The sequence below is a fragment of the Triturus cristatus genome, chromosome 4_1 (genome assembly GCF_964204655.1).
Source record: "Triturus cristatus chromosome 4_1, aTriCri1.1, whole genome shotgun sequence".
Taxonomy (NCBI): domain Eukaryota; kingdom Metazoa; phylum Chordata; class Amphibia; order Caudata; family Salamandridae; genus Triturus; species Triturus cristatus.
In genome coordinates this window covers 803,637,324-803,660,385 of record NC_140585.1, presented here as the reverse complement: position 1 = coordinate 803,660,385, position 23,062 = coordinate 803,637,324, and the positions used below count along the sequence as shown (strand labels likewise).

General features: G+C 45.4%; 1 protein-coding gene across 3 annotated transcripts in view; it reads right to left on the bottom strand.

Annotated features, from left to right (window-relative positions):
• TBK1 (TANK binding kinase 1) overlaps nucleotides 1-23,062 on the bottom strand; it is a 517,762-nt gene that overhangs the window by 87,993 nt on the left and 406,707 nt on the right. For all 3 annotated transcript variants that reach the window (XM_085653411.1, XM_085653412.1, XM_085653410.1), the window contains exon 13: nucleotides 13,983-14,061. In XM_085653411.1, coding sequence (XP_085509537.1) covers nucleotides 13,983-14,061 — 79 coding nt within the window. The remainder of the gene's footprint in view (nucleotides 1-13,982; nucleotides 14,062-23,062) is intronic.

Genomic DNA, 23,062 nt, shown 5'->3' with positions numbered 1-23,062 from the left:
AAATTCCTCAGCACACTCCTACATTCCCCTGTGCATTGTAGCCACCATTTCGGTTTCAGTTAATGCCCATTTTATCAAATCGTTTTCTGAAAACAAGTACTTGAGGGACTCTAGAGGCATACCGGTACAACACTATCTTTTGGTTAGTTAGGAGTAGTGCCACATCTATGAACCTACTTGTTGACTTATATGTCTTGGTTTGTCCCATTAAGCCTAGCAAGCATGCGCTAGTTAAATCTTTGTGCTGAGGAGATTAGTCTCTTGTATACTCCATTTCAATATGAATCAGGGGCAGGGCAACCCCAACTTATGTGGAAGAAGTCTTCGTTTACCATCCTGCATCTAGAACACATGCCCACAGTGCCCAGGTACATTTGGTGCAAGCGTAGGGGTGTCAAATGCCTGCAATATAAATGACTGAATTCTAGTGTTCTATCAACAGAGTTGAGTTCCTGAAAAATAAGGTGAGAAAAGAGCATGGGTATATCTATGCGAAATCATACAGCAATTTGGGTAATACTGTCACTACAGTTAGGGTTACTCTGCATATTAAAGTGGTATATGCTATGAAAACTGAATGAAGCTGCTCAGCCAGTGCAGCGAGGGCTTTATCAAGATTGCATTAAATATTTGTGTCTTCTTTAAAATAGATCTGTACACCTAAATAGGAAAACGTATCATTTTCCCATTTTAATGCCGGCCTGTCCATCTGAAAATCATTCAACAAATTTTGTACATGAAAAAGGAAAATATTCAACTTATTACAATTAATTTTAGCCCAGAAAGTGAGCTAAAATGATCTAGCTTGCTCATCAAGGGCTCTAGGCCAACTCCCACATTTAATAAATGTAACAGTATATCGTCTACACAGAAGACGACTATGAATGCCTCCCAATTTTTCTGTATTCCTTGCAGTCCATTAAGCAATGGTTCCATTGCTAGTGCAAATAAAAACAGTGACAATGGCAACCCTGTTGTACACACATTTTTACCAGCTGGGAGTCAGTAGTCACCCCCAAACATCCATACCCTTGCCATGAGTTCATTGTACAGCAGAAAAATCCAGGGAAGTATTTCATCAACAATTATCCCATGTATAGTAGCACCTAAAACATAAAATCCCACCTAAGAATGTTGAACATCTCAAATCTCAATTTGAGACCACTGCAGCATCAAACAACTTGGGGGGCAAAAGCTTACCCAATATTTTACCATCTAAGGTGAGCTATATTGGCGCGCGCTATGATTTTGGCCGATCTGATCATAACAAAGTAAGTGTAAGAAAACTATGACAGCATCTATTCTGGTTTGGGGTAAACTCCCCCTATCTTTGGCTGACGTTTACAGGTCATGTAATCTCTGTTCCAAAATTTCTATGTGAGTTGTGTAAAATTGAATAGGAAAGCAGTGGCTTTGCAACATTTTGCCCATTTCTAACTCCTTCATGGCTAATCTCACTCTTGTAGGGTCAGAGTTGCCTCAGTGATTTACTAATGCCTATGGGTAAAGTATGGTGCTTGACACTCCTAACAATTCACTAATCATTTGTAATTCAACAAGCGTGGCTTGGAGTACGAAAAAGCATAATATTTGGCTATGGCAGTATTATTTTTTGCCTGAGTGCACATTAGGATTCCATTTGGTAAGCGCAATATAGCAAATGGGGAATATTGAGTACCGGAATGAGCAAGTCTCACCAACAGGTAACCAGTCTTGTCACCTTCAGTTTATTGCCTGGTGACACTCAGAATAATCTAATACATTTAGTCTGTCCAATAATTCAATGTGTCTTTTCCTTTCACCTAGATCAGGATTAAGTAGTGAGGGCTACTCTGCATGACACAGCTCAGTATCAAATGTCTCCAATTCACTGTGTAACATCATATGAACACCGCATGGAGTACCCTAAACAAACCCCATCGCCACAATTTTAAAGGCACCCACTCCCCTTGCATGTAAACCATTGACTCCTCATTGTCCATTAGGCATGCAATAATAGAATCCCAAGGTATCCCCAAGAATTATGTAATGCTGCAGCAGCCAAGGTGAGATGCACATCTGAGGTTTGCCCACTTCAAGGTCCTTAATAATCGGTTAAGATCAGAAATCATTTTGCTAAGATATAATTCTATGTGTACTTTGTTACCACATACCTATGCTGTGCCCAAGAACATGTACAGCCTGGTCTGCTTGTCATATCTGGATGCTTAATAGTAATTCTGCCCATCTACTGGGCAAACTCCCTAAAAATTTCCGAGAAGCTCCAGCCTTCTATTCAATTAAGCAGTGTGTCCATTGTTGTACTGACTGATTACAACAGCTATCTGAACAATTCAACCACTATTCAGTTAAAGTCACCACCTACGTTAATGGGTAGGTGTGTCACTGATATTAAACCGGTTGATAAGCGAACCACGAACTCAGCCTGCGCTGTTTTAGAGAAGTACACCTGGAGTATCACAAGTGGGTCACCATCCTGTTTGGCTTTGGTAAACACAAATATCCCTATTCCTCTCTAATCTCTTAAATAATCAAAAAAGGCACTAATCCTTATTAAGATGCCTCTTGAAAGTGTTGTGTAACCAACATGGTCTTTCCATTTACTTTGCAATTTCTTGTTCTCTATGCATGTAAGTGCCTATCCTTCAACTAAGTGATACGTGTACACTCCTTTTGAAATGCACATAAACCCTGTATCTTTTATTCTAACTAATATGCCCTCTTGCATCCTAGAACTAAAATGCGCACTTTGGTGCTACTCTTACGTTATTATGTATTCTCTTGGCTTCTCTTTTTGCTGTAGTATTTCCTCTGAGACTCCATCTCCCACACCAACCTCATGCAATTGATTTAATCAGCCCATTCTGTAATTCCCATCTTGGTTTTTCATTATTTGTGTGGGTTGCTTGATAACCAGACTTAGTAGACTCATCTATAGCCCCTAACAACAATTCCTTCCCAGGGCTATGGCAGAACATCCCTAAGCCCAAGCGAAGAAAAGTAAATAAACCAGTACCTGGTTCCTGGGAATTTCAATAGGAGGGGTAATCTCCTAGCCAACTACCTACTTGTCCAGCTGATTGTGACTAGCACCAATCCTTTTATCCAGCCTATAGTTGAATGACAAGCAAGGTGAAGCTAGGTTCAAAGATTCACTCCACCACCCACCAACACTATTCTACCAGATTTCAGATTTCATCTGCCATTCTTGGGGTCAGGTGAGACTGTTCTTTTCCAGTGGATCTGAACGCTTCCAAGCTTGCTGTAGTGTGAGTCTATTGAGGCAGCGGCTGAATGTTCTAAGTTCTCTCACTTGTGACACCATGGCAAGTCTCTCCACTTCTGTGTTACCTTGTGGATCTATGACATGTTGCTGACTGCATATTCTCCTCCAGTGCTGGATTTGAAAGTTCAAAGCTTTCTTTTTGCCCTGTTTGGCTACCCATTTCAATTAATTAATTTCACTAAAGGAACCCACCAGAACACCCAATCAACATTATTCTATCCCATGGGGAGAAGGGATAGTTATCCTTGGGAGACAGGCTATCCAGAAATCGTTATATTAGGGTATCTAATCCGATTCACCCGCTTGCAAACACCAGATCCCTGATGTCTCAGCACTCGCATTCAGCCAATATCAGGCCACTAGGAAGGCCTCTCCATGTTACCTTCCCCTCATCGACCAGTCAGACTCACCACCACGCATTCCACCAAGAATTTCGACAACCATAACTACCAAAACTTACTAGATGGTAATGTTGGGGTGGCAGCTGGAGGTCTTCGAATTAGTAAAAACTTTTGGATGATTATGCCATTATCTGTGGCTCACAGAATGGTGGTGGCAAAGACGGTGATGCTGCAGAGACTGCTTTATTTATTCTCTACTCTGCCTCTGTTGGTGCCTCATTGATTGTTTCGAGACCTGGAATCCCTAAGATTAGAACTGATCTGTGGGGCTGGTAGACGTAGAGTGTCGCTAAGTTGCAGGAAGGTGGGTTCGCTGCTCAAGACTTGGGGCCTCATGTAGGTAAATAAATTTTACCGGTTCTTAAATACCGAGCCGTACCGAATCGGTAAATTAGAATCGGTAAGTTATATGTAGGTAAAAATTCGGTAACAGTTACCGATTCGGTAACATTCGGTAATCACGAATCGGAATTCACCGAATCGGTAAATACCGAGGTGGTATTTACCGATTCGGTAAATACCGAGGTGTTATTTACCGAATCGGTAAATACCGAGGTGGTATTTACCGAATCGGAAAATACCGAATCGGTATGTACGGATTCGGTAAATCAAATCACATGACTTGACGAAACAGCTAATCCAGTGCAACGACAGCCCACCCAACCAGGAAGTGCCCACACCCAGGCAGGTGTACATAATTAGCCGAAGTGGCCACACCCAGGCAGGTGTACATAATTAGCCGATCCTGGAGAAGCTTGGAGTGCAGAGGAGAGGCAGGGAGCCGTTGCATGTGCGAGCGGGTAAACGAACAGCATGTCCAGCCAGAGAACACAGAAAGACGGAGGGGAAAGGAGGAGGAAGCTGAAATTTAGCCCCAAGGAACTCCAGGTGCTGGTGGAGGAGGTGGTGAAGCAGCACCAGAAGCTGTTTGGAAGGCAATCCCTGCAAGTGCCTGAGGCCGAAAAGCGCAACATATGGCTGGCCATCCAGGCGCAGGTCAATGCTGTGGGAGTGACCCACAGGGACATTGAGGTCCTCAAAAAGCGCTGGTATGACCTCCGGATTGTAACCAAGAGGAAGATGGGCGACATCCAGAAGGAGGCCAGCCAGACCGGAGGTGGAACCAACAGGGCACCTGCCCTCACCGAACTGGAGGAGCTGGTGGCGGCCACAATCGAGCAAGAGAGCGTCGTGGGTCTTGGGGACGCCGACAGCTCTGCCAGAGCCGCAACACACCAAGGTAAGACGAAAGCACAGCAATGTAGCCCCCCCTACCCCTATCCCACATCCCCCATTGTGAAACGAGAATCACACTGCAGTCCACACGTGTCAGTGCAGACAGGCAATGCATTCCGGGAGATGTAGTCAGGGCAACACTAACCATGACGTAAATGTTACAGGGCAACAAGGCATGTCACGCACTCGAGGCACAAGGAGACAGGGGACATATTGGAATGTGAAATGATTTATTGTGACGCTTGCAATGCAGCCCTTCGGGGACACTGAGCCAATGTTGTATTTCTGTCCACAGATGTGACATCATGCAGGACAGGGCATGCTGCAGGAGAGACGGCACACCGGCCACATAAATCACCTCTAGCCAGCACCAGTTCAGACCAGGGAGCAGGCCCACTGGCAGCCGCACCACCAACACAGCCAGCCTCGCCGCACACAGAGCCAGCATCACCTCACCGAGAGCCAGCATCACCACCACCAGAGCCAGCATCGCCACTCATGTTCGAATCACCGGCCACATCTCCGCTTGCAGGTGTGAGAATGAGGAGGCGTCCAGCAGCCAGGCTACGAGCCTTAGACACCTCGTCAGACGACAGCATGGGCCCAGAAGACCGCACCGGGCCCCAGGAAGGGAGCCATGCCACTGTGCCCCACACCTCACAGGCAGCACAGACGGAAGCAAGAGGGCGCCGCAGGTCGCGTGTCCAGAGTCCACCAGCACCCACTGACGGCCATGGTGTCTTCTTGGGGCTCGAGGGCCAAATGTTGAAGCAACAGCGCCTGCAATCAAAGGCAGTCATGTCAGTCCAGAGGCACATGCGGGTGATGAAGACAACATTAGTCAACATGGACACCAACATTAGCGGCATGGCTGCGGGCATTCGGGACATGTCCCAGTCAATCCAGCAGTTGTGCAGCAAATTAGATGCTGACATCGAAGCACGGCGCCGGGAACGCCAGAGAAGGGACACTACCAGCAGGGCACTCAACCGTCTGGCAACTGCGACTTCTCTACTGTGCCGGCGCTCTGTGACGATGCAGGAGGGCCTAACACAGTGCTGCAGCGACCTGTCTCGGGGGATGGTGCAGGTGACAAGTGCACTAGGGGTGCTATTGACTAGTCAGGCGTCGACAACTGCTGCAGGGGATGCTGCGGAGAGCATCGACACCAGCAGCATCATCACACCCCCCGTCCCAGAAGCACGCAGGAGCAGCAGGCGGCTTGGGGTTGGCTCTAGTGAGGATGCACAGGCCGTGCAATCCACCACTGCAGCGCGTATGCGCAAACATTGATGTAGCCCTGCTTAGCCACTTCCCATTGGGTGACGTAACCCTGGACATACTCCTTGTATAGATGGTATATTGCCAGATTGGCCTGTTCATGTGTTCATGGCGTGGTGCCACATTAAAACTACGTCAGGACTTCTCACAACTCGCTGTGTCCCCTTACTTACTCAGAAATAGTTGCATGTGATATCTGCCCGTCTCTCTCTCCCATCGATTGCAGTTGGCACTCTAGCTGCGTTGCCCTCTGGCTGGCCTGACTCATCCTCGTTGTCCTCAAAATATGTCAGTTCCACATCTGTCCCTTTTTTCGTGGCAAGGTTGTGCAGCATTGCACAAGTGGCAATAATCTTGCAGCAGGTGATGGGTTTGTACTGGCGTGCGCCTCCGCTCTTGTGCAGGCAGCGGAACCTGCTCTTCAGTAGTCCAAACGTGCGCTCCACAACATTGCGTGTTGTTTTGTGTGCCACGTTGTATCGTCTCTCACTCTGGGTTGCTGGGTGTAGGTAGGGAGTGAGGATGAATGACCGGCATGCATATGCACTGTCGCCTGGATGAGTAAAAGGGAACCATCAGTAACATGCCTCTATGCACTATGATTTGCAGGTTTCAAGGGGCGTCACTGTTACTTACCTAGCAGGTATCCCTCTCCGAATTCTCCGGCACTCAGTCGTGTGTAGATCCCACTATTCTGGAAGATGTAAGAGTCGTGGGTGCTCCCAGGAAACTTTGCAACAATATCTGTGATGATGTTCCCTGCATCACAGATCACCTGCACATTGATGGAGTGGGTGGACTTCCTGTTCCTGTAGATGTGCTCTGTATCAGCTGGTGGACAGATTGGGATGTGTGTACCATCAATACAGCCGATGACATGGGGGAACTGTGCCATGTGATAAAAGTCTGTTTTTGTTTTCTGCAGTGCAGCCTGTGTGTTTGGGAAGCTTATGTAGTGGTGCATTCTCTGCATCATGGCATCCAGGAACTTCCTGAAGAAACGTGACAGGCAACTCTGGGATACCCCACCCACCGCAGCTATCACCACCTGATAACTGCCGGATGCCAGCAGATGTAGGCTGCAGAGCACCTGCACATGTGGGGGTATGGCGTGCGCCCTTCTTATTGGATGGTCCAGGAGTGGCTGTAGGTCCCTGATTAAGTCCATGATGGTTTCGGGGTCTAGCCTGTACCTCTCATGTATCTCTGCATCAGTCAGCTGGAATAGTGTGATGCGCTGTCTGTAGATTTGTTCCTCCCGTCGCCACACCCTCAGTCCTGCTGCCTGTAGACGTAGGCGCCTTGCAATGACGTACATAGCGGCCATGTTGTCCACGCTGTAGCATTTTGGGATTGCTCATATGCATTGTTGATGGTTACCACCTGCTTTCAATCCGTGTTAATTACCGACTCTAATTTACCGATTTTCTTGGATTTCTTAATTACCGAGTGCTCCTACATGTCATTTTCATTTTTACCACTTCATATTTACCACTTCATATTTACCGATTCGTTAATTATGTATTCGGTAACTCTGAATCGGTATTTTGGAATTCGGTAAATATGAATCGGTATTTACCGCCTCATATTTACCGAAAATTGGTTTTGGGACTCCTACATCTCACTTGTCTGAATACCGGTCGGTAACGGCATATTTACCGAATATCGGCCGTTACCGACCGGTATTTGGCTACCTACATGAGGCCCTTAGAGTCTTATTACTTGGCGGCAGAGCTGCAATGGATCAACCAGTGGATTTATTGTACGTTAAATCCTGAAGGGGGTGTCATCAGTTCACCTCCTGACTTACGGCACTTATCGCAGGTCCTCTTGGTTCCCCAGCAGAGACTACATGCTGCCTCTCAGGAGCTCCTAGTGATACAGCAGTGCTGGCGACATTGTCTGCAGCGAACTCGCGTCTCTGCGCCCTACTCGCCACATCTGCCACTAAGGTGGTTTAAAGATAGTGGCTCGCAAAGGGGCGTGTAGGGGTGGGGAGATAGGAGGGTGGACTGCCTTAGGGATAACTCGTATAGGAGATCTGTATCAGGGCAGCGAATTGCACATATTTGAAGACTTGGTGGAGGAATCAGGTATGCCTCGTGGCCAATTCGTGTTGCACCGGGCAATGGTCGGCACAATTAGAAATCATTGGGGAAATGGAGACTTGGAACCTGCAACACAGTCTGTCAACTGCTCTGTAAAATGACAGGTCACGTAAAAGCGGTCACGTCCCTACATCAAGCCATACATGCTAACATTCTTACTTCCCTTACAGACTTGAAAGTGAAATGGGAGACAGATCTAGTACTACAGCTTACTGATACTGGACTGGGAGAAGATCCCAGCACACATACCCACTGTCTCTCTTAATGCTAGATTCAAACTAATTATTTTTTCTGCATAGAGCTTACTTTACACCTGGTAAGATCAATAGGTTCTACACGACAGCTGCAGCAGCATGTCCAAGATTTGGAGAGCTTGGGCAGAAATGTTTCTTATGGTATGGTCCTGCCCCTCTATAGCGGGGTACTGAGAGGCGGTAGTGGACTGTGTTAATGATACTACCCTACGGGTGATCCCTTGTACACCTCTGGCCTGCCTCCTTGGGGGTGACCCACACCCTAAAAAGTGAAAAATCACTACTAGATTTATTTAGCATTAATACCATCACAACAAGAATAGACAATGCTTTGGAAATCTGCTGGGGGACCACGACTGACTAAATGGCGAGATGAGCTGGTTACAGGACTTGAGAGTGCTGAATTGTTTCGTGAACTGAAGAGAGGGCGGGGAAAATGATAGGGCTAGAGCATGGGAACATTAAGTAGATAACCTAGTGGCTCCAGACATTGACTCAGATACACCTAACAGCTCCCTTCTTTCGCTGGAAGATTCAGAGTGGAAGCAATTGACTTTACAGAGGGAGCTTTGGGTGGGATTTGCAGTTACAGTGGTGAGCTCAACTTGTCAGGGGATAATGGAACTTAACATATGACCGCTTATATGAGAACAATAACATTTAGCTTAAAATAAAACATGACAGCTTGGTAATGTGTAACTAAAGGTGGGGGTGTTGATGTTTGTTAGTGGATAGCTGAAGAGATCAAATGGCATATTTTAATATGTTACGCATTCGGGGTGGCTGCAAATGTTTGAAGGACGTTTAAAGGATATCTTTAACATTTTTACTTTGTACTACCACAGTCCATAGAGCATTGTCTGTTTCGGCTATACTATGTCCTGGAAGCCAACGATATGTTTGAAGGACTCCTTTAACCTGTTATACTCTGCATAGTGCATAGATCATTGTCTGTTTCTGATGTACAATGTCCTGGCAGCTACTGTTTTTTGATATTTGAAAAAACAAAAGTATGTGTAAAATAAAAATAAATAAAATAACCTTTCTTTTGGAATCTCAGTTCTATGCCAGCCCGGGCATTCAGGTACCAAGTATACAATTGCCTTAATGCTGAACTTACTTGCTCCACTGAGGTTGACCAATAGATTTCCTTTTTCTCTGTAATGCAGCTGCTACTGTCATGCACTCCCATAGCGCAGCCCTGTGGCTCCCTGGCAATATGGAACATGCTTATACTGCAATATTAACCCCTGGCTTCTCCATTTGATCTCATGGTTCGATATGTGGTGGGACTATAACTTGAATTAGGTACTTTTACCACTCACTTATTTCTAGGCATGATGTGTACCACCAAACCGCATACCTCAGCGCTGAGTATGGTAACCATTTTGGCCTGGAGCACTGCAAGGTATGTCTTGAAGATGTATTAGTAATTAGTCTTAATTCACGTCTGTTCATTGATGGATGTGTGCCCCCGACTACTATGCATGCCCTTCCTGTATCGAGAAACACTTCCATTGCTAGCTAGTCCACCCAGATTGTGTGCAAGAGATATATTTATACACTACACAAAACTTTTCTGCATGGCCTGATCACGAATGAATCACGGTTGTTCATTTAATTAAGAGCCTTAAGTACAGATTTAGAACTAATTTCTCTTTTACTTCCTCCCTTGTCTTACTTTTTCCCCATCTCAACTATTCTTACAGGTTGTACTGTGTATTTACTGATTCATTATGTTTCAATTATGTATCCAGGGATACAATGTTTTGTCCTGATGATGATCACACATGTTTAGTGGATCGAAATGTTGTCGACTGACTCACACTGACCCATACGAAATTGTTTCTTTGGGTGCATTATTATTGTGTACCCAGAGTATTATTCCTCTTTATTTACAGTTAGGGACCCTCGTTCCTTATAGTCTAAAAGTACTCTTGGTCTCTAGGTATGCTTGGGATTCCCTTGTCTGTCTGAAACGGTAATCTGAGGAGAGCAGTACCCTTGCTTGGGCCCCAAATCACATTCTGGAGGTCTCTGCCTCCGACGGTACAGGGTCGGGTAGCTTTAACAAAGATGATAATGCTACCACAGAATGCTTTATTATTTCTCCAACCTCTCGATTCCTGTACCTAGGAGCATGTTCCAGACATTAGATGGTATGATGGGTGATTTAATATGGAATAATGGAAGACACCAGGTTGCCTGAGGTATAATGATACGCCCCACAGATAAAGGGCACCTAAATACTCCAGATTTTGAGCATTTTTATCTTGCTGTGCAGCTTCAATGGCCCGTCTGCTGGCGGCCATTTATTTTCGGTAGGAGCCAATTATAGGTGAGACATATTAAGTATGATCAAGGAATGATTTTACCCAAATCTCTCTTGCAAAGACACTCTAATAAGACACTGCACATCGTTCCCTCTAGTTATTGCAGCGCACGCAATTTATCTACAGGCGTCCCAGCATATACACCGGGAATTCACTTAAAATGCATGCACACCTTCAGGAGGAGTGTTACAGTAAACAAAGATGAGACATGGGAGCCCTCAGGGATTCCTTGAATGGGTGACCTCTTCCAAGATGAAGCTTTGATCCAGTTTGACACCCTAGTTGAGCAGTAAGGTATATTGACTGGCTGTTGCATTGATTTTATATTGTTACATCTTAAAATCTGTATAAAACAGTTAATAATTGTACTATTCACACATGGAGATCTAAAAAGGATTCCTAGCCCGCAAAAAGTCAAGCACAGCACCTACACTCCGTGCTCATCCTGCTACACGAGCATAGGGTAAACGTACATGCCACAGTCATGTCCCACATCGATGATGCGAAAAGCCGGTTGAAGTGCACTGGCAGACAGATATAAATAGGAGAGGCTAGTAGGCAACTCTCCCTGTGAAAACAGGTAAAAATGCCTATTCTACAGCCTGGTGTACTGGACGGAAGTCATAATCAGTGAAGAAGAGTGCACACAGTGTGCAGCTCCAGAGAACAAAGTCTGGCTCTGGTTCTACTCAGTGTCACAGCTGGCCTGCAGTGTACCTTCATGACTTACCAGTGCACGGATGGCAAAAATCCAAAATAAAGCAAACTCGATCTCTGGGGAAGTTGGGCAGGGGTTTTTCACTCTCCCGAGCCATGCAGGGGAGCTTTTCATTTCCAATCAACGGGGTGTAGCATTTTCATTGTTATATAATTCTACATGGACTGCATAAAGGACGGATGTAGTAACTTCTTTAAGGGATTTGAAGTGGGCAGAAATTAAATGCTGAAGCAAGAGATGAGAATGGGGTATCCAGGAATAAGCAGAGGCTGGAATCCTTGTTTATCTTAGACTGTATATACATCTTTGCCTTAGTCTTGAATCACTTCACCAATGGGCGTGGAGAAGGAAAACTGAGAAGACCGAGATGGAGGTCTATTTGCTCAATAATTCTATTCCAATATTGGCCCTCAATCAACAAAGTCCTTCAGCACCCTTGAAAACATTAGCTCTCAGATAGTCTGATAACTCCTAATGAGACGGACATTGAAACTCTAATCTTTGAAAACATGGACCCTAGATAATTTCAGCTGCAGTGTGAGATAATCTTTTGCCACCTCTACCACATCCAAGAACAGGTCCTCCAATGAGAAAAGGGTCATGATGATATTAAATAAAAGATTCTTTATACAAATACAGTGGGGTGTCTGTACATGAGTGAACCACTCTATATATTATGTCATTTGTGAGTCCTAATGACAAACTGATAATGTGAAGGGACAAGCAGTGAGATGAAATCTAGAGAGGTTTTCTTCTCGTCATTTGGAATCACTGGTTTGAGAGGAAAATCTGGGTAGGAGACACTTTGGAGAAAATGTATCCTATGCTAAGCTGATTAACAGAGGATCCAAAAACAATATTCTAGGCTTACTGCAACTGGGTAAAACATAATTGCAAGAAAGATGGATTTCAGATAAAAAAAACAGAGTAGGAGTGCTGATCAAAATCATATGATCCTAAAGTAATTAACCTGGCCTATAATGTGGGATTATGGACCATTTCTTGCCCATAACTAGTTTAACTGCTTTTTCTCATAAGGCATTTCCATTGTCATTGGTAGTTGTTAGGTCCATCCAAATAGCCTTTGGGCACTACCATAGCAACACAGTGCAATAGCATAGAAACAACTATTGTTCAGAAAAGGAATTCCATTGGAAAATAAGAAAGAAAAGACAAGACCATCTCTTGAAACCTGCCTACTAGCTTTCACTGATAATTTCACTCGTCATGTACTGCAATGATCAATGTCATCAGGAATAAATCTACGGATACAGGATCTAAAGTTAACAGTAGTGTTTTGTGTGAGGGTGATGGTGTCAATTTCTGGAAGAGAAAATTGATTAAGATAGACAATGTTAACACGTATCTATTGGGTGCTACCGGGCTATATGGCCATGATTTGTAGTAAGGACAGACTCATAGTCGCACACAGACTTGCTGTATGGATTGGTTTGGCCGTGCGATGGGTGGGGGGGGTGGGGGGGGGGGGAAGGGGAGGGGAGGGAGTGTTCACTGTTTTTTAATCGAGGGGGCGGTTCTTGTTTTGCACGTCTCTTCTGTAATTGTTATTAGGTACTTTATGAGAAACTTGTCAGAGCTGATATGTTGTTTCTTGATACGATGGAAGTCTCTGGGCTACAGAGCTTCGCGACATGTGTATTTGACAAATAAAAATTTGTTTACAAAAAAAAAAAGATAGACAATGTTTCCTATTATGGCTTCTGTTTTACATGTTATCAGTCTGCCGTTTCATATTTTAGATAGATGATGTCCAATATTGTGCATCCTGAATGTTTACATCGCCCGTCTGTATGGTCCACGAGCCCAGCTGAGTTAGTAAAAACATCGGGGCTCCATCCTTGTACAAATAAATATACAGGCTTTAACATTTTATTGAAAGTAGTGACTGATAATACAGATGTATGCAATAGGCATAATCTCTTTCACATGGCCAAATCACTAGACGACAGATGAGAAAAAAACAATATCATTTGAAGAATTTTGGGATTTTGAGAATGGAAGGCTGTGTGTTTTTTTATCCATTACAAAACAGAAAGACCTTTAACACCATTTCAGAGAACTTGTTTTTGAACGGAAATCCAACTATTACAAAAGAGCCATTTAATGTTACCTCCAAGAAAACAAACCTAAGAACCGTCAGGATCTTTATGAAAACCTTGTCTCTAATTTATGATGTATGTATTTCCTCAAGCCAAATTTGAATTACACCAAGTAAATCAGGCCAGATTTGTCACTTCCCAAAAGTTGTGTGCAATGTGTGAACTTAAGTTAAACAATTTATAATCCTTATTTCTTTTAACTGAATACAATTTTCAAAAGTGCTAAACACCAAAAAAGATCTTACCCGGCGAAATTTGGTGTGAATATCTGAAATGTCATCAAATCCGGATGCTTCCATATTAATCTGAATTAGGTTTGCAAATCTGTGTATACGACAACAGTTAGTAGAAAATAAGATTATGAATAAATCACTTTTTTTTCAAATTCATTTTTACAATCAAAATGCATGCTTTCTTGTAAAATCAACTTTACTTAAACTAAGTTTTTACAGTTGTACAACAATAAAGCACTCTCAAAGCACCACAATGCCAGTGGACACGCTTGTCAGACATTTTGCTACTAACTGCAATGTGCCAGACTGCGAGAATGTGAAGCATTTAAATGAAAAGCACTAAAAAAATGACTAAAGTTATTTTCAGTTTAAAATGAGATTAGAAGCAGTTGGGTTAATCTTGGAAATATAAAGTGGTAATGTTGATGTCTCCATTTAATCTCACCAATTTAAATGTGAGCCTTGTTTTTACTGCTGTCAGATAAGAGTAAATATGCATTTCATATATGTTTTTGGGGGGTCTTGAGCTTCTCGAGCTTCTCATTTTGAACAGGAGAACAAATCGGCGTGAATATAATAAACATTCTCAAGGATGGATGTGTAAGCTTATGTAGCTCATATAACTGTAATACTTGTCCACAGAGTTCAAGAAAAGGGAGCCCAGACTGAAATGAAACAGTCACAAAAATGTAAGTAAAAATGATGGCAGAACAGTTGCTGAGAATCGCGATAAAGGACAGTTTGAAAGGTATATTATTATGCATTCATAATATGAAATTCACAATGGAGTGGGGAAACCTTCAAAGCCCAGCATCAGTGGGATCCGGATGGCTGCTCAGTTCACTGTCTCCTCCCCAAAATCAACACTCGGAGAATCTTTGAACTATAGACGGATTGTCACAATTGCAAACAGTGTGCAGAGGCAGCAGTCTCCTGTGCCAGTCATCAATGACCTGTCAAATAATGCAGGCAGCTCACAGTGCCCTGTACGTAACTGTTGAGAGGGGACAAGCGATGATCTCCTTCCACTGTCACAGACCACAGAGAAACGGTCTAGCTCAAAGCTGCACCAGTTACACCTTTGTGAATGCAAAGATGGAGCTAGGGAAACTTTGCAGTGTCCCTCAATTTTTTTCTTAAATAGCCCCTTCTACTTGTGCTCTTGGCTAAGGCAGAGATGTGGGTAAAGATATGAGCACAAAAAAACCCTTCGCACCTGGGTGTAAAAAATTGACATTTTCCACTCTTGGACATGATGTGGGGGCTGAAGAAGTTGAACACCACTGGTCAAGGCAGTTACACACAGTATCCTGGACCTTTGGCAAGGTGAGAGCAAAGTAGTTGAAACAAGTAAATACCCTCTGCTCTTGGGCCAAATGGTGGGTGGGGGGCAGGGGAAGTTAGGAGGCAAAACAATACTCCCTTGGCCTTAACAGAGGATGAAGGAGAAATATATCCCTCTCAACTTTGGGCAAGGCAGAGGTGAAGGAGAAATAAATAACGGGTTTTATTGGTCAAGATTGGGGAAATTAAGGTACACTTGTTCCTGGTATTGGGTAAGGTGGGATGGGGGCAAACAAAGACACACCCAGGGGCTAAAGGCAATAAATACCATCACCCTTGGGCAACATGGGAACTAAACAAAGACGTCCTCAACCCATGGGGCAAGCTGAAGAGGGAACAAGTAACCCTCTCGGCCTAGGGGAAAGCAGATGGTCTTATACACATCAATCCCGGCCTGGGCAATGCTCAGAGTGTTCCCTACATCTATAGGCAAGATGAGGAGACACAAAACACAGCACAAATCCCCAACACAATGTGAGTGCTGAAACAGATTCCAACTCTCACACTTGAAGTTAAGGTCAGCTGCACTACGACCTTTTTTTAAATAGTGAGCATGGTGCCGGAGCAAGAGTTGGCTTACCTAGCCCTTGTTTGCCCTTACGATTTTTCAGCATTATGATACCTAGCACAGGTGACATCCACCCTGTAACCATGTTGGCAAATGCCATCAGGATACCGGAGAGAGCTAAGTTACCTACAGACTCTTTGACGTAAATTATTAGCATGAAGATGGTCCTGAAAACAGGACAGCTGACCCAGCACCCTTTTCGCCATCTAAAGAAAAAATGAAATTCCTTGAAAAAAACTAAACTTTGAGTGGATTCATGTGTGAAAGGGGTGTAATAGGCTATACCATAAAACCTAACACAAAACATTAAAAAAAATTAAAAGTTACAGTAATACTTAACCTTTAGCTGGTATCCCTCTTATCACTCAACATTACCACTGCAATTCATTTCACACAAAGTAGCACACTACAATATAAACAGTATCACAAATTGCATCTCTTAAAAACAAAAAAACCAACAAAAAAAACACACAATCTCTTGTTCACAATTCAGGAACATCTTCCACAAGTTATGGCGGGTGGCAGTTAAGGTAATATACAGGAGCTCTCATTTTCATCATCCTCTCTCAATCTCAACCTCTACCCCTAACATCATCAGTACCAAACTATGCTCCAGAATAAAGCTGACACCCCTAAAAATAGGTCCACACCTGTAGCCATCAAACGTGGCTATCTCAATACTCACCAAACAGGAATACCAGCCTCAGAACCTCTTGGTGACTTCTTCTATTGTCCAGGTAGAGGAGCTTGCTGGCCACTATTAACACCTCAATATCACTGGTCTTAGTTTCTGGAGTGCATGACTAATTAAAGACACATCTGGTCCTTTAAGTTTTTGTTGGGCACAAATGGCAAAATAAGTAGGGGATTTTGCGAACTGTTGTGGCTCAAAACAGTTTTTTGTGCTTTGCTGTCCATCTTGAGAACAGTTTCAGCTGGCTCAGATGAGAAATGTTGAGCAAGTTACTTACCTTTGATAACACACTTTTTGGTACAGGCTATCTAGCTAGAGATTCCTCCCCTAGTGAATAATCCCCAGGTGTCACACTGGATCTGAAAACTTTTCAGGAGAACCCCTGAGTAACGGTAAGTTGTGCCATGCAGCACTGCACGAATGGCATTTTGCTCCAGAAATGATGTGTGGAGCCTATACCACAGTCACTACCGCGCACTGATTTCAGTTGCTCTGGAAGCTGCTCATGCCCCCCGTCGCAGAGTCCCAACAGCAAAATGGATTTGACTAGTGTGCAGATGCCAATACATAGCCTCTTATTAATGGATAGAGTCCAATCACAGAACATGGAGGATGGGAGTGTCGGTGAGGTATCTGAGGCTAGACAGAGTCTTTACCAAAAAGCATTATCAAAGGTAACTAACTTGTTCTTCTGATAGAGACTTCTGGCTGCAGATTTCCCATCTTTTAAATAGATACCAAAGAGGTACACCTATTGGGAGGTGGGTTTGTGAATGGGCTCAAACCACAAAGCAGGCAAATTGCCCCTTTTGGCAAACCCGATTGTCCAGACAATAGTGCTTCATGAAAGGATGGAGAGACGTCCATGTAGCCCCATGTCCAGGACCTGCACTCTGTGTATTAATGCAGTGTTAGCAGTTTTGGTCCTGGTGGAATGAGCATGCAGTCCTTCCGGAGGTTGCTTTTTGGCCAATTCTTAGTAAGTCTTAATGCAAAGCTCAATCCAGTGGGTGATGGTTTTCTTCTGCACAGCCTTGCCTTTTTTCCTCCAAAGAACCCCCATGAAGAGTTGATCGTTCAACGCTGCTCTTTAGTACAATCAATATAAAATCCTAAAGCTCTCTTGAAGCGATCTAGATGGTGGAGTTTCACCTCCACCTTAGAGGAGTAAGGTGGAGCAAAGAACACCTTCAAGGTGATGTTTTGACCGAGGAATAATGGCGTCACAACTTTAGGCAAGAAGGATGCCGGTATCCACAAAACAAGCTTGTCTGGGAAGAAGGTGGTGTACAGCAGGTTGGCACAGAGTCTGAAGCTCATACACATGCTGCGCCAATGTTATGGCGACGAGGACCACTGTCTTGAGGATGAGAAACTGCCAAGAGACAACTGTGAAGCTGCTCAAAGGGAGCACACATTAGATATGTGCAGACCAAGTTAAGGCCTCATTGAAGCATGAGAAAAGGAAGCTGGAGGAAATCAATGTATACCTTTCAAAAAGCGCAAAACAACTGGAAACTTAAACAAAGGGGGCTATCTGGCAACTGCAAAAAAGGCAGAAAGAGCCGAAAGGTACCCTTTTACTGTGCCCAAGGCAAAGTCTTGCTGGGCTAGGATAAAACCGACAACAAAATGTCAGATAAATTCATCTGGAGATCTATCTGTCGAGTACACGCATAAAGCCAAAAAATGTGTCCCAAAGACAGGGGTATACAGTTTTTATTGAGGGACATCTGGCTCCCAAGATGACATTAACCAGCTCTGGAGGAAGGTCAAAGTTGTACAGCTGTACAATCTCCGAGCATGAAGGTGGAGATTGTGAAGGCCCAGGTCCAGAATTCTGCTCTGCTGCTGCGATACCAGATCCTCCCCGAGGGGCAGCCCAAACGAAAGACAGATACTCATGCCCAGGAGTTCTGGATACCATACCTTCCATACCCTATCCAGAGCCACTAGGATGACTTTGGCCAGGTTGCTCCTGATCTTCTTGAGAATTCGGGGAGGAGTGGTATTGGTGAACAGGCATAAAGGAGTCCAGAGTTCCACTCGAGGCAGAACATATCCCTGAGCGAGATGCCTTGGAAATTCCAATGTTTGCATTCTGTCCATCAATTGTTGTTTCTGGAAATTCCAATGAGCAGAAGTGCTGACATTGCGTGTTCTTAGCGGTTGATTTAGCCAAGGTTCTCCACATTTGGGGAAGAGACCTCGTGACATCTCTGACCCTTTGGATATAATTGCCACTCGTGATCCGCTAGGTGCCGATGGCTGAGCTCGTCTGCCCTGGCATTCAACAATTCTGATAGGTGATTTACTACCAGAACAATTCCCTGGTGGTACAACAATTTCCAGAGGTACAGGGACTCCTGATACAGGGTCAGTTACACCACCCCGCCCTGTTTGTAGCAGTAACGCATGGTGGTGGCTTTGTCCGTGAGCACCTGCACCAGCCTTCCCTTGAAGGATAGAAGGAAGGCCTTTAACGCCAAGCAGTTGGCCCTTAGCTCCAAAAGCCTGATATGGAGCCTGGTCTCCACCGGAGGCGAGAGAACTGTGATCCCCATCTCTCCAGGATAGCTGCCCCAACCCAGAAGACATGTGTCACCACAGTCAACTCTGGGTCAGGTAGAGAGAAGAGTTGGCCGCTGATCACAGTCCAGTAACCAGCACTGCACATCTTTTGCAGTCACTGCTGTAATATGGACGTGGTCAAAGGGAGCATGGGAGCAATGGACATGTGATAGGAGCAGTCCTATCCCAAGTCAATGATAATGTCTCTGACCAACCTGTTGCTTTCATTAGAAGGAGGTTACTCCCCAGGGAGCAGCGTTGGAGTGCCACTTAGAGGGAAGAATTTGCTGTGGTTTGTTCCCTGAAGAAGCTAAGGCCAAACTTGTTTGGCTCTCACTTCCTTGATCAAACTGACCATAGGCTTCTCAGATGGCTAATGCAAATTAAAGGTGAAAACCCCAAACTGTTGACGTGGTCCATCTCCCTACAGGGTTTGCACTTTACAGTGGAAGACAGACCTGGGACTGAGCCTCGCCACTGCAAATGGCCTTTCTAGGTTCTTCAACTTGGAAGATGAACACTCTCTTGGGAAAGGTTAGACTCAATCTCTTTTGTTTGGTGGGGTTTTGTATGAAAGTGCCTCATTTTTCGACATGGTCACTCCCACTTTTTGTCTGGAATTTGATGTAATTTCAACTGGAAGTGAACTGGGTCCCTGCTAACCAGGTCCTTGTGCCAGATCTCTTTCCCAAAACTGTGCACTTAGTTTCCAATTGGCAACACCTTTAGCACCCTCTGGCAATCCCTAGTAAATCGTACCCCTGGTGCTTAGAGCCTGAGGTACTAAAGACGATCCCCAAGGGCAGCAGCACAAATTTTGCCACCCTTAGATACCCCTCGCCAAGCTCATGCAGGCTGCGTGTCTTGGTGCAGACAAAAGTGAAAACACGACATGGCACACAGTCTGTGTGCCATGCCTGCAGACACTGCATACGGTTTAGGTAAGTCACCCCTACATCAGGTCTTAAAGCCCTAATGCAGGGTGCACTATTCTACATGTGAGGGCATACCTGCATGAGCAGATATGCTGCTGTGCTGGTCAGTTCCATTACTGCCAGTAGAATTGATCAGGGAAGCCAGTTGAAAAGCATGTGCTGGACACTGGTGAAAACGAGTTCCCCAGCTACATGATGGCTTAACGGAAAATAGCGATGTTTGTTATCAAACATCTCGTATTAATAAGCCCACACTGATGCCAGTGTTGGATTTATTAATACATGCACCCAGAGGGCACCTTAGAGGTGCTTCCCGAAAACCTACCAGCTACTGGTGTGCTGACTGACTGGTTTTCGCCAGCCTGCTACCAGAGACAAGGTTCTGACTCCCAAAGCCTGCTCGGGCAGACTGTGTTTACACCACCTCCAACAGAATAACCTGCAGATTAGCATTCCAAGGCAAGGGAGCTTCGATGAGCCCACCGCCTTTGGTATGCGAATCTGGCTTTCCTCACAGAAGAGGATGCCACCCCCCCCCTTTGTCCAGAGCGTTTTGACACCGGGACAGGCGGGAAAATTAGCTAGTCAAGTAGGCGTGCCACCCAAGGCTAATACACCCCACAGGAAGTGTTCATATAGGGGGCACAGTGACCTCAAAGGTTCGTAGCCCATTGGCTACTAACCTACACTCCCCTAACGCCCCTAAATTCAGTATTTGGGAACCCCTGGCACCCAAGCAAAAGATCCTGCTGGCTGGAAAGATGAAGAGTCGCATCCTGTAATAACAGAAGATCCAGTAACTGACTTGCCACCAACCCTGCCAACCTTTGTGCTGCCTTCACCAATTGCACCAAAAGACGACTGTCCTGCAGCTGCTGAGCCCCCAAAGCCCGGGCGAGCTGCCGGCACTTTTAACCCAGGACCCAAGACCTCCCGAAAAGTAGCGGACCTGCCATCCCTGCATCCTGCAGGCATCCAAAAACTCCCCGGAAGGATTTCGTGACCACAGAAACTTGACGCCTGAAGACACCACTGCACCCATCACTCTAAGCCCTAGTTGAAGTGGGCCAACTGTGTCAGCGTGGTCCCCCAGTGCTCCAGAGACAGAGTCCTCTCGTGGACTTCCTGACTTAACCTGCAGCCTCTGTACGCAGGCCCCCTCTACCGCGACTGCTCCCGGTAAGAAAACCCGACGTCTAAGGACACCTCAGCTCCCATCGCCCCTGGGCTGTGGGAAGAGGACCAACTGTGTTGCTATGTCCCCGAGCATCGTGATCCCTGAGACCCCTGCTGGTTCAGTCTGACTGGCCCCCCAGTCAGCAGCCTCTTTTTACTGCAACTATGCTTCACAGATTAACATTGCGCACCTGATGCTGTTTTGCATTTGAGCACCCGCCGCCTTAGTGCCACTGGTGGTGTTCTGCTGGTGCTGCCTTGGACGTTACCCACCACTCACCTTAACTCCTGGAGAAGGGTCCAGTAAGTCGCTGTACTATACCTGAATGCCGCATTGACCTTTCCTCCCAAATAACACTACAGCCTCGAGTAATTGCACTGTGTTAACTCTTTGAACTAAAAATAATTCATATTTAGAAATGTACTTACCTGAATGATTTTCATCTGATGCCCAACCATATATAAAGATACTTGCTATTTTTATAAATTGGTAAGGTTCTCCTGGAGTCGTGGGTCTCATTTATTGAACATTGTGTGTATTTTTAGAAGTCTTGTGCTCCTCTGTGATAAGAACCACACTACCACCTAGCAGAATACCTTGGGATTGCCATAGCAAGCCCCCGGTCAGCTCATAAGGGAACCCCTGGACTCATAACAAGATACATCTCATTTTGATACATCATATAAAAAGTCTGCTTCCTAAACAAAACCCAAGCAAGAGTGGGCATCTTGAACTTCTCCTTCTTGAGGAACAAATTGAGAGCGCGCAGGTCGAGGATAGGACAAAGGCTTCAGTCCTTCTTGGGCACCAGAAAGTAACTGAAATAGCATCCACGACCTACTTCTAGCGTCGGCACTCTCTCTATGGCTCCTTTTGCCAAAAGAGCTGTCACTTCCTGGTGGAGAAGGAACAGGTGGTGCTCCATCAGCCTGTTGTAAGTAGGTGGCATGAAGGGAGTCTTCAAGGGGGGGGGGGGGGGGGGGGGGGGGGGGGGGGGAGGGGGAGAGAGAGTATCCCTTTGGACAATGAACAAAACCAACAGGTCCAATATTAAGTACAGGTGGTGGTGAGGCAGACTGGAAGGGTTAGGAGACTGTGGCTGCTGGGGGATGGTGGTCTGACTTAAAAGCTGGCTACCTGACCCACGGGGCCAGTATGAAGTGCGTCCATAGTCATGCAGAGGCTGGTAAGCTTATGAGCCGCAGTGGCTGGGCGGGTAAGGACGCAGCTGTCTGTCCCTTCCTTGGCCACGAAAGATGGATTGAGGGTGACAAGGAACCACAGAAAGGCCCAAGGACCTAGCTGTAGCCCTCCTGTCCTTAAAGCGCTCGAGCGCCGGATCCGCCTGGTCTCCGAAGAGACGGGAGACATCAAACAGCATGTTCATGAGTGATGAATGGACATCCATAGAAAAGCCAATAGTCCTCAACCAGGCATGACGGCGCAGGGCCACTGTCGACGAAACCGCTCTGCCTAATGAGTTGGTGGTGTCTAGTCCACATCTAATGGCAAACTTGGCTACATCCCTCCCGTTAGCAACAGCCTGGGATAGCTCGGCCAAGGCCTCCTCCGGGAACGTATGCAGCAATGACGTAACCGTATCCCACAAAGCGTGGGAATGCGATACCAAAAGGCATGCAGTGTTCACCGGCCACAATGCCAGGCTGGTCGAAGAAAACATTTTCTTTCATAAATTGTCCAGCCTCTTGGATTACCGATCCGGAGGGGCAGTTGGGAATGCGCCAGGATTTACAGGCGATGTGGAGGCGTGTACCACCAAGCTCTCTGGGGTAGGGTGTTCTG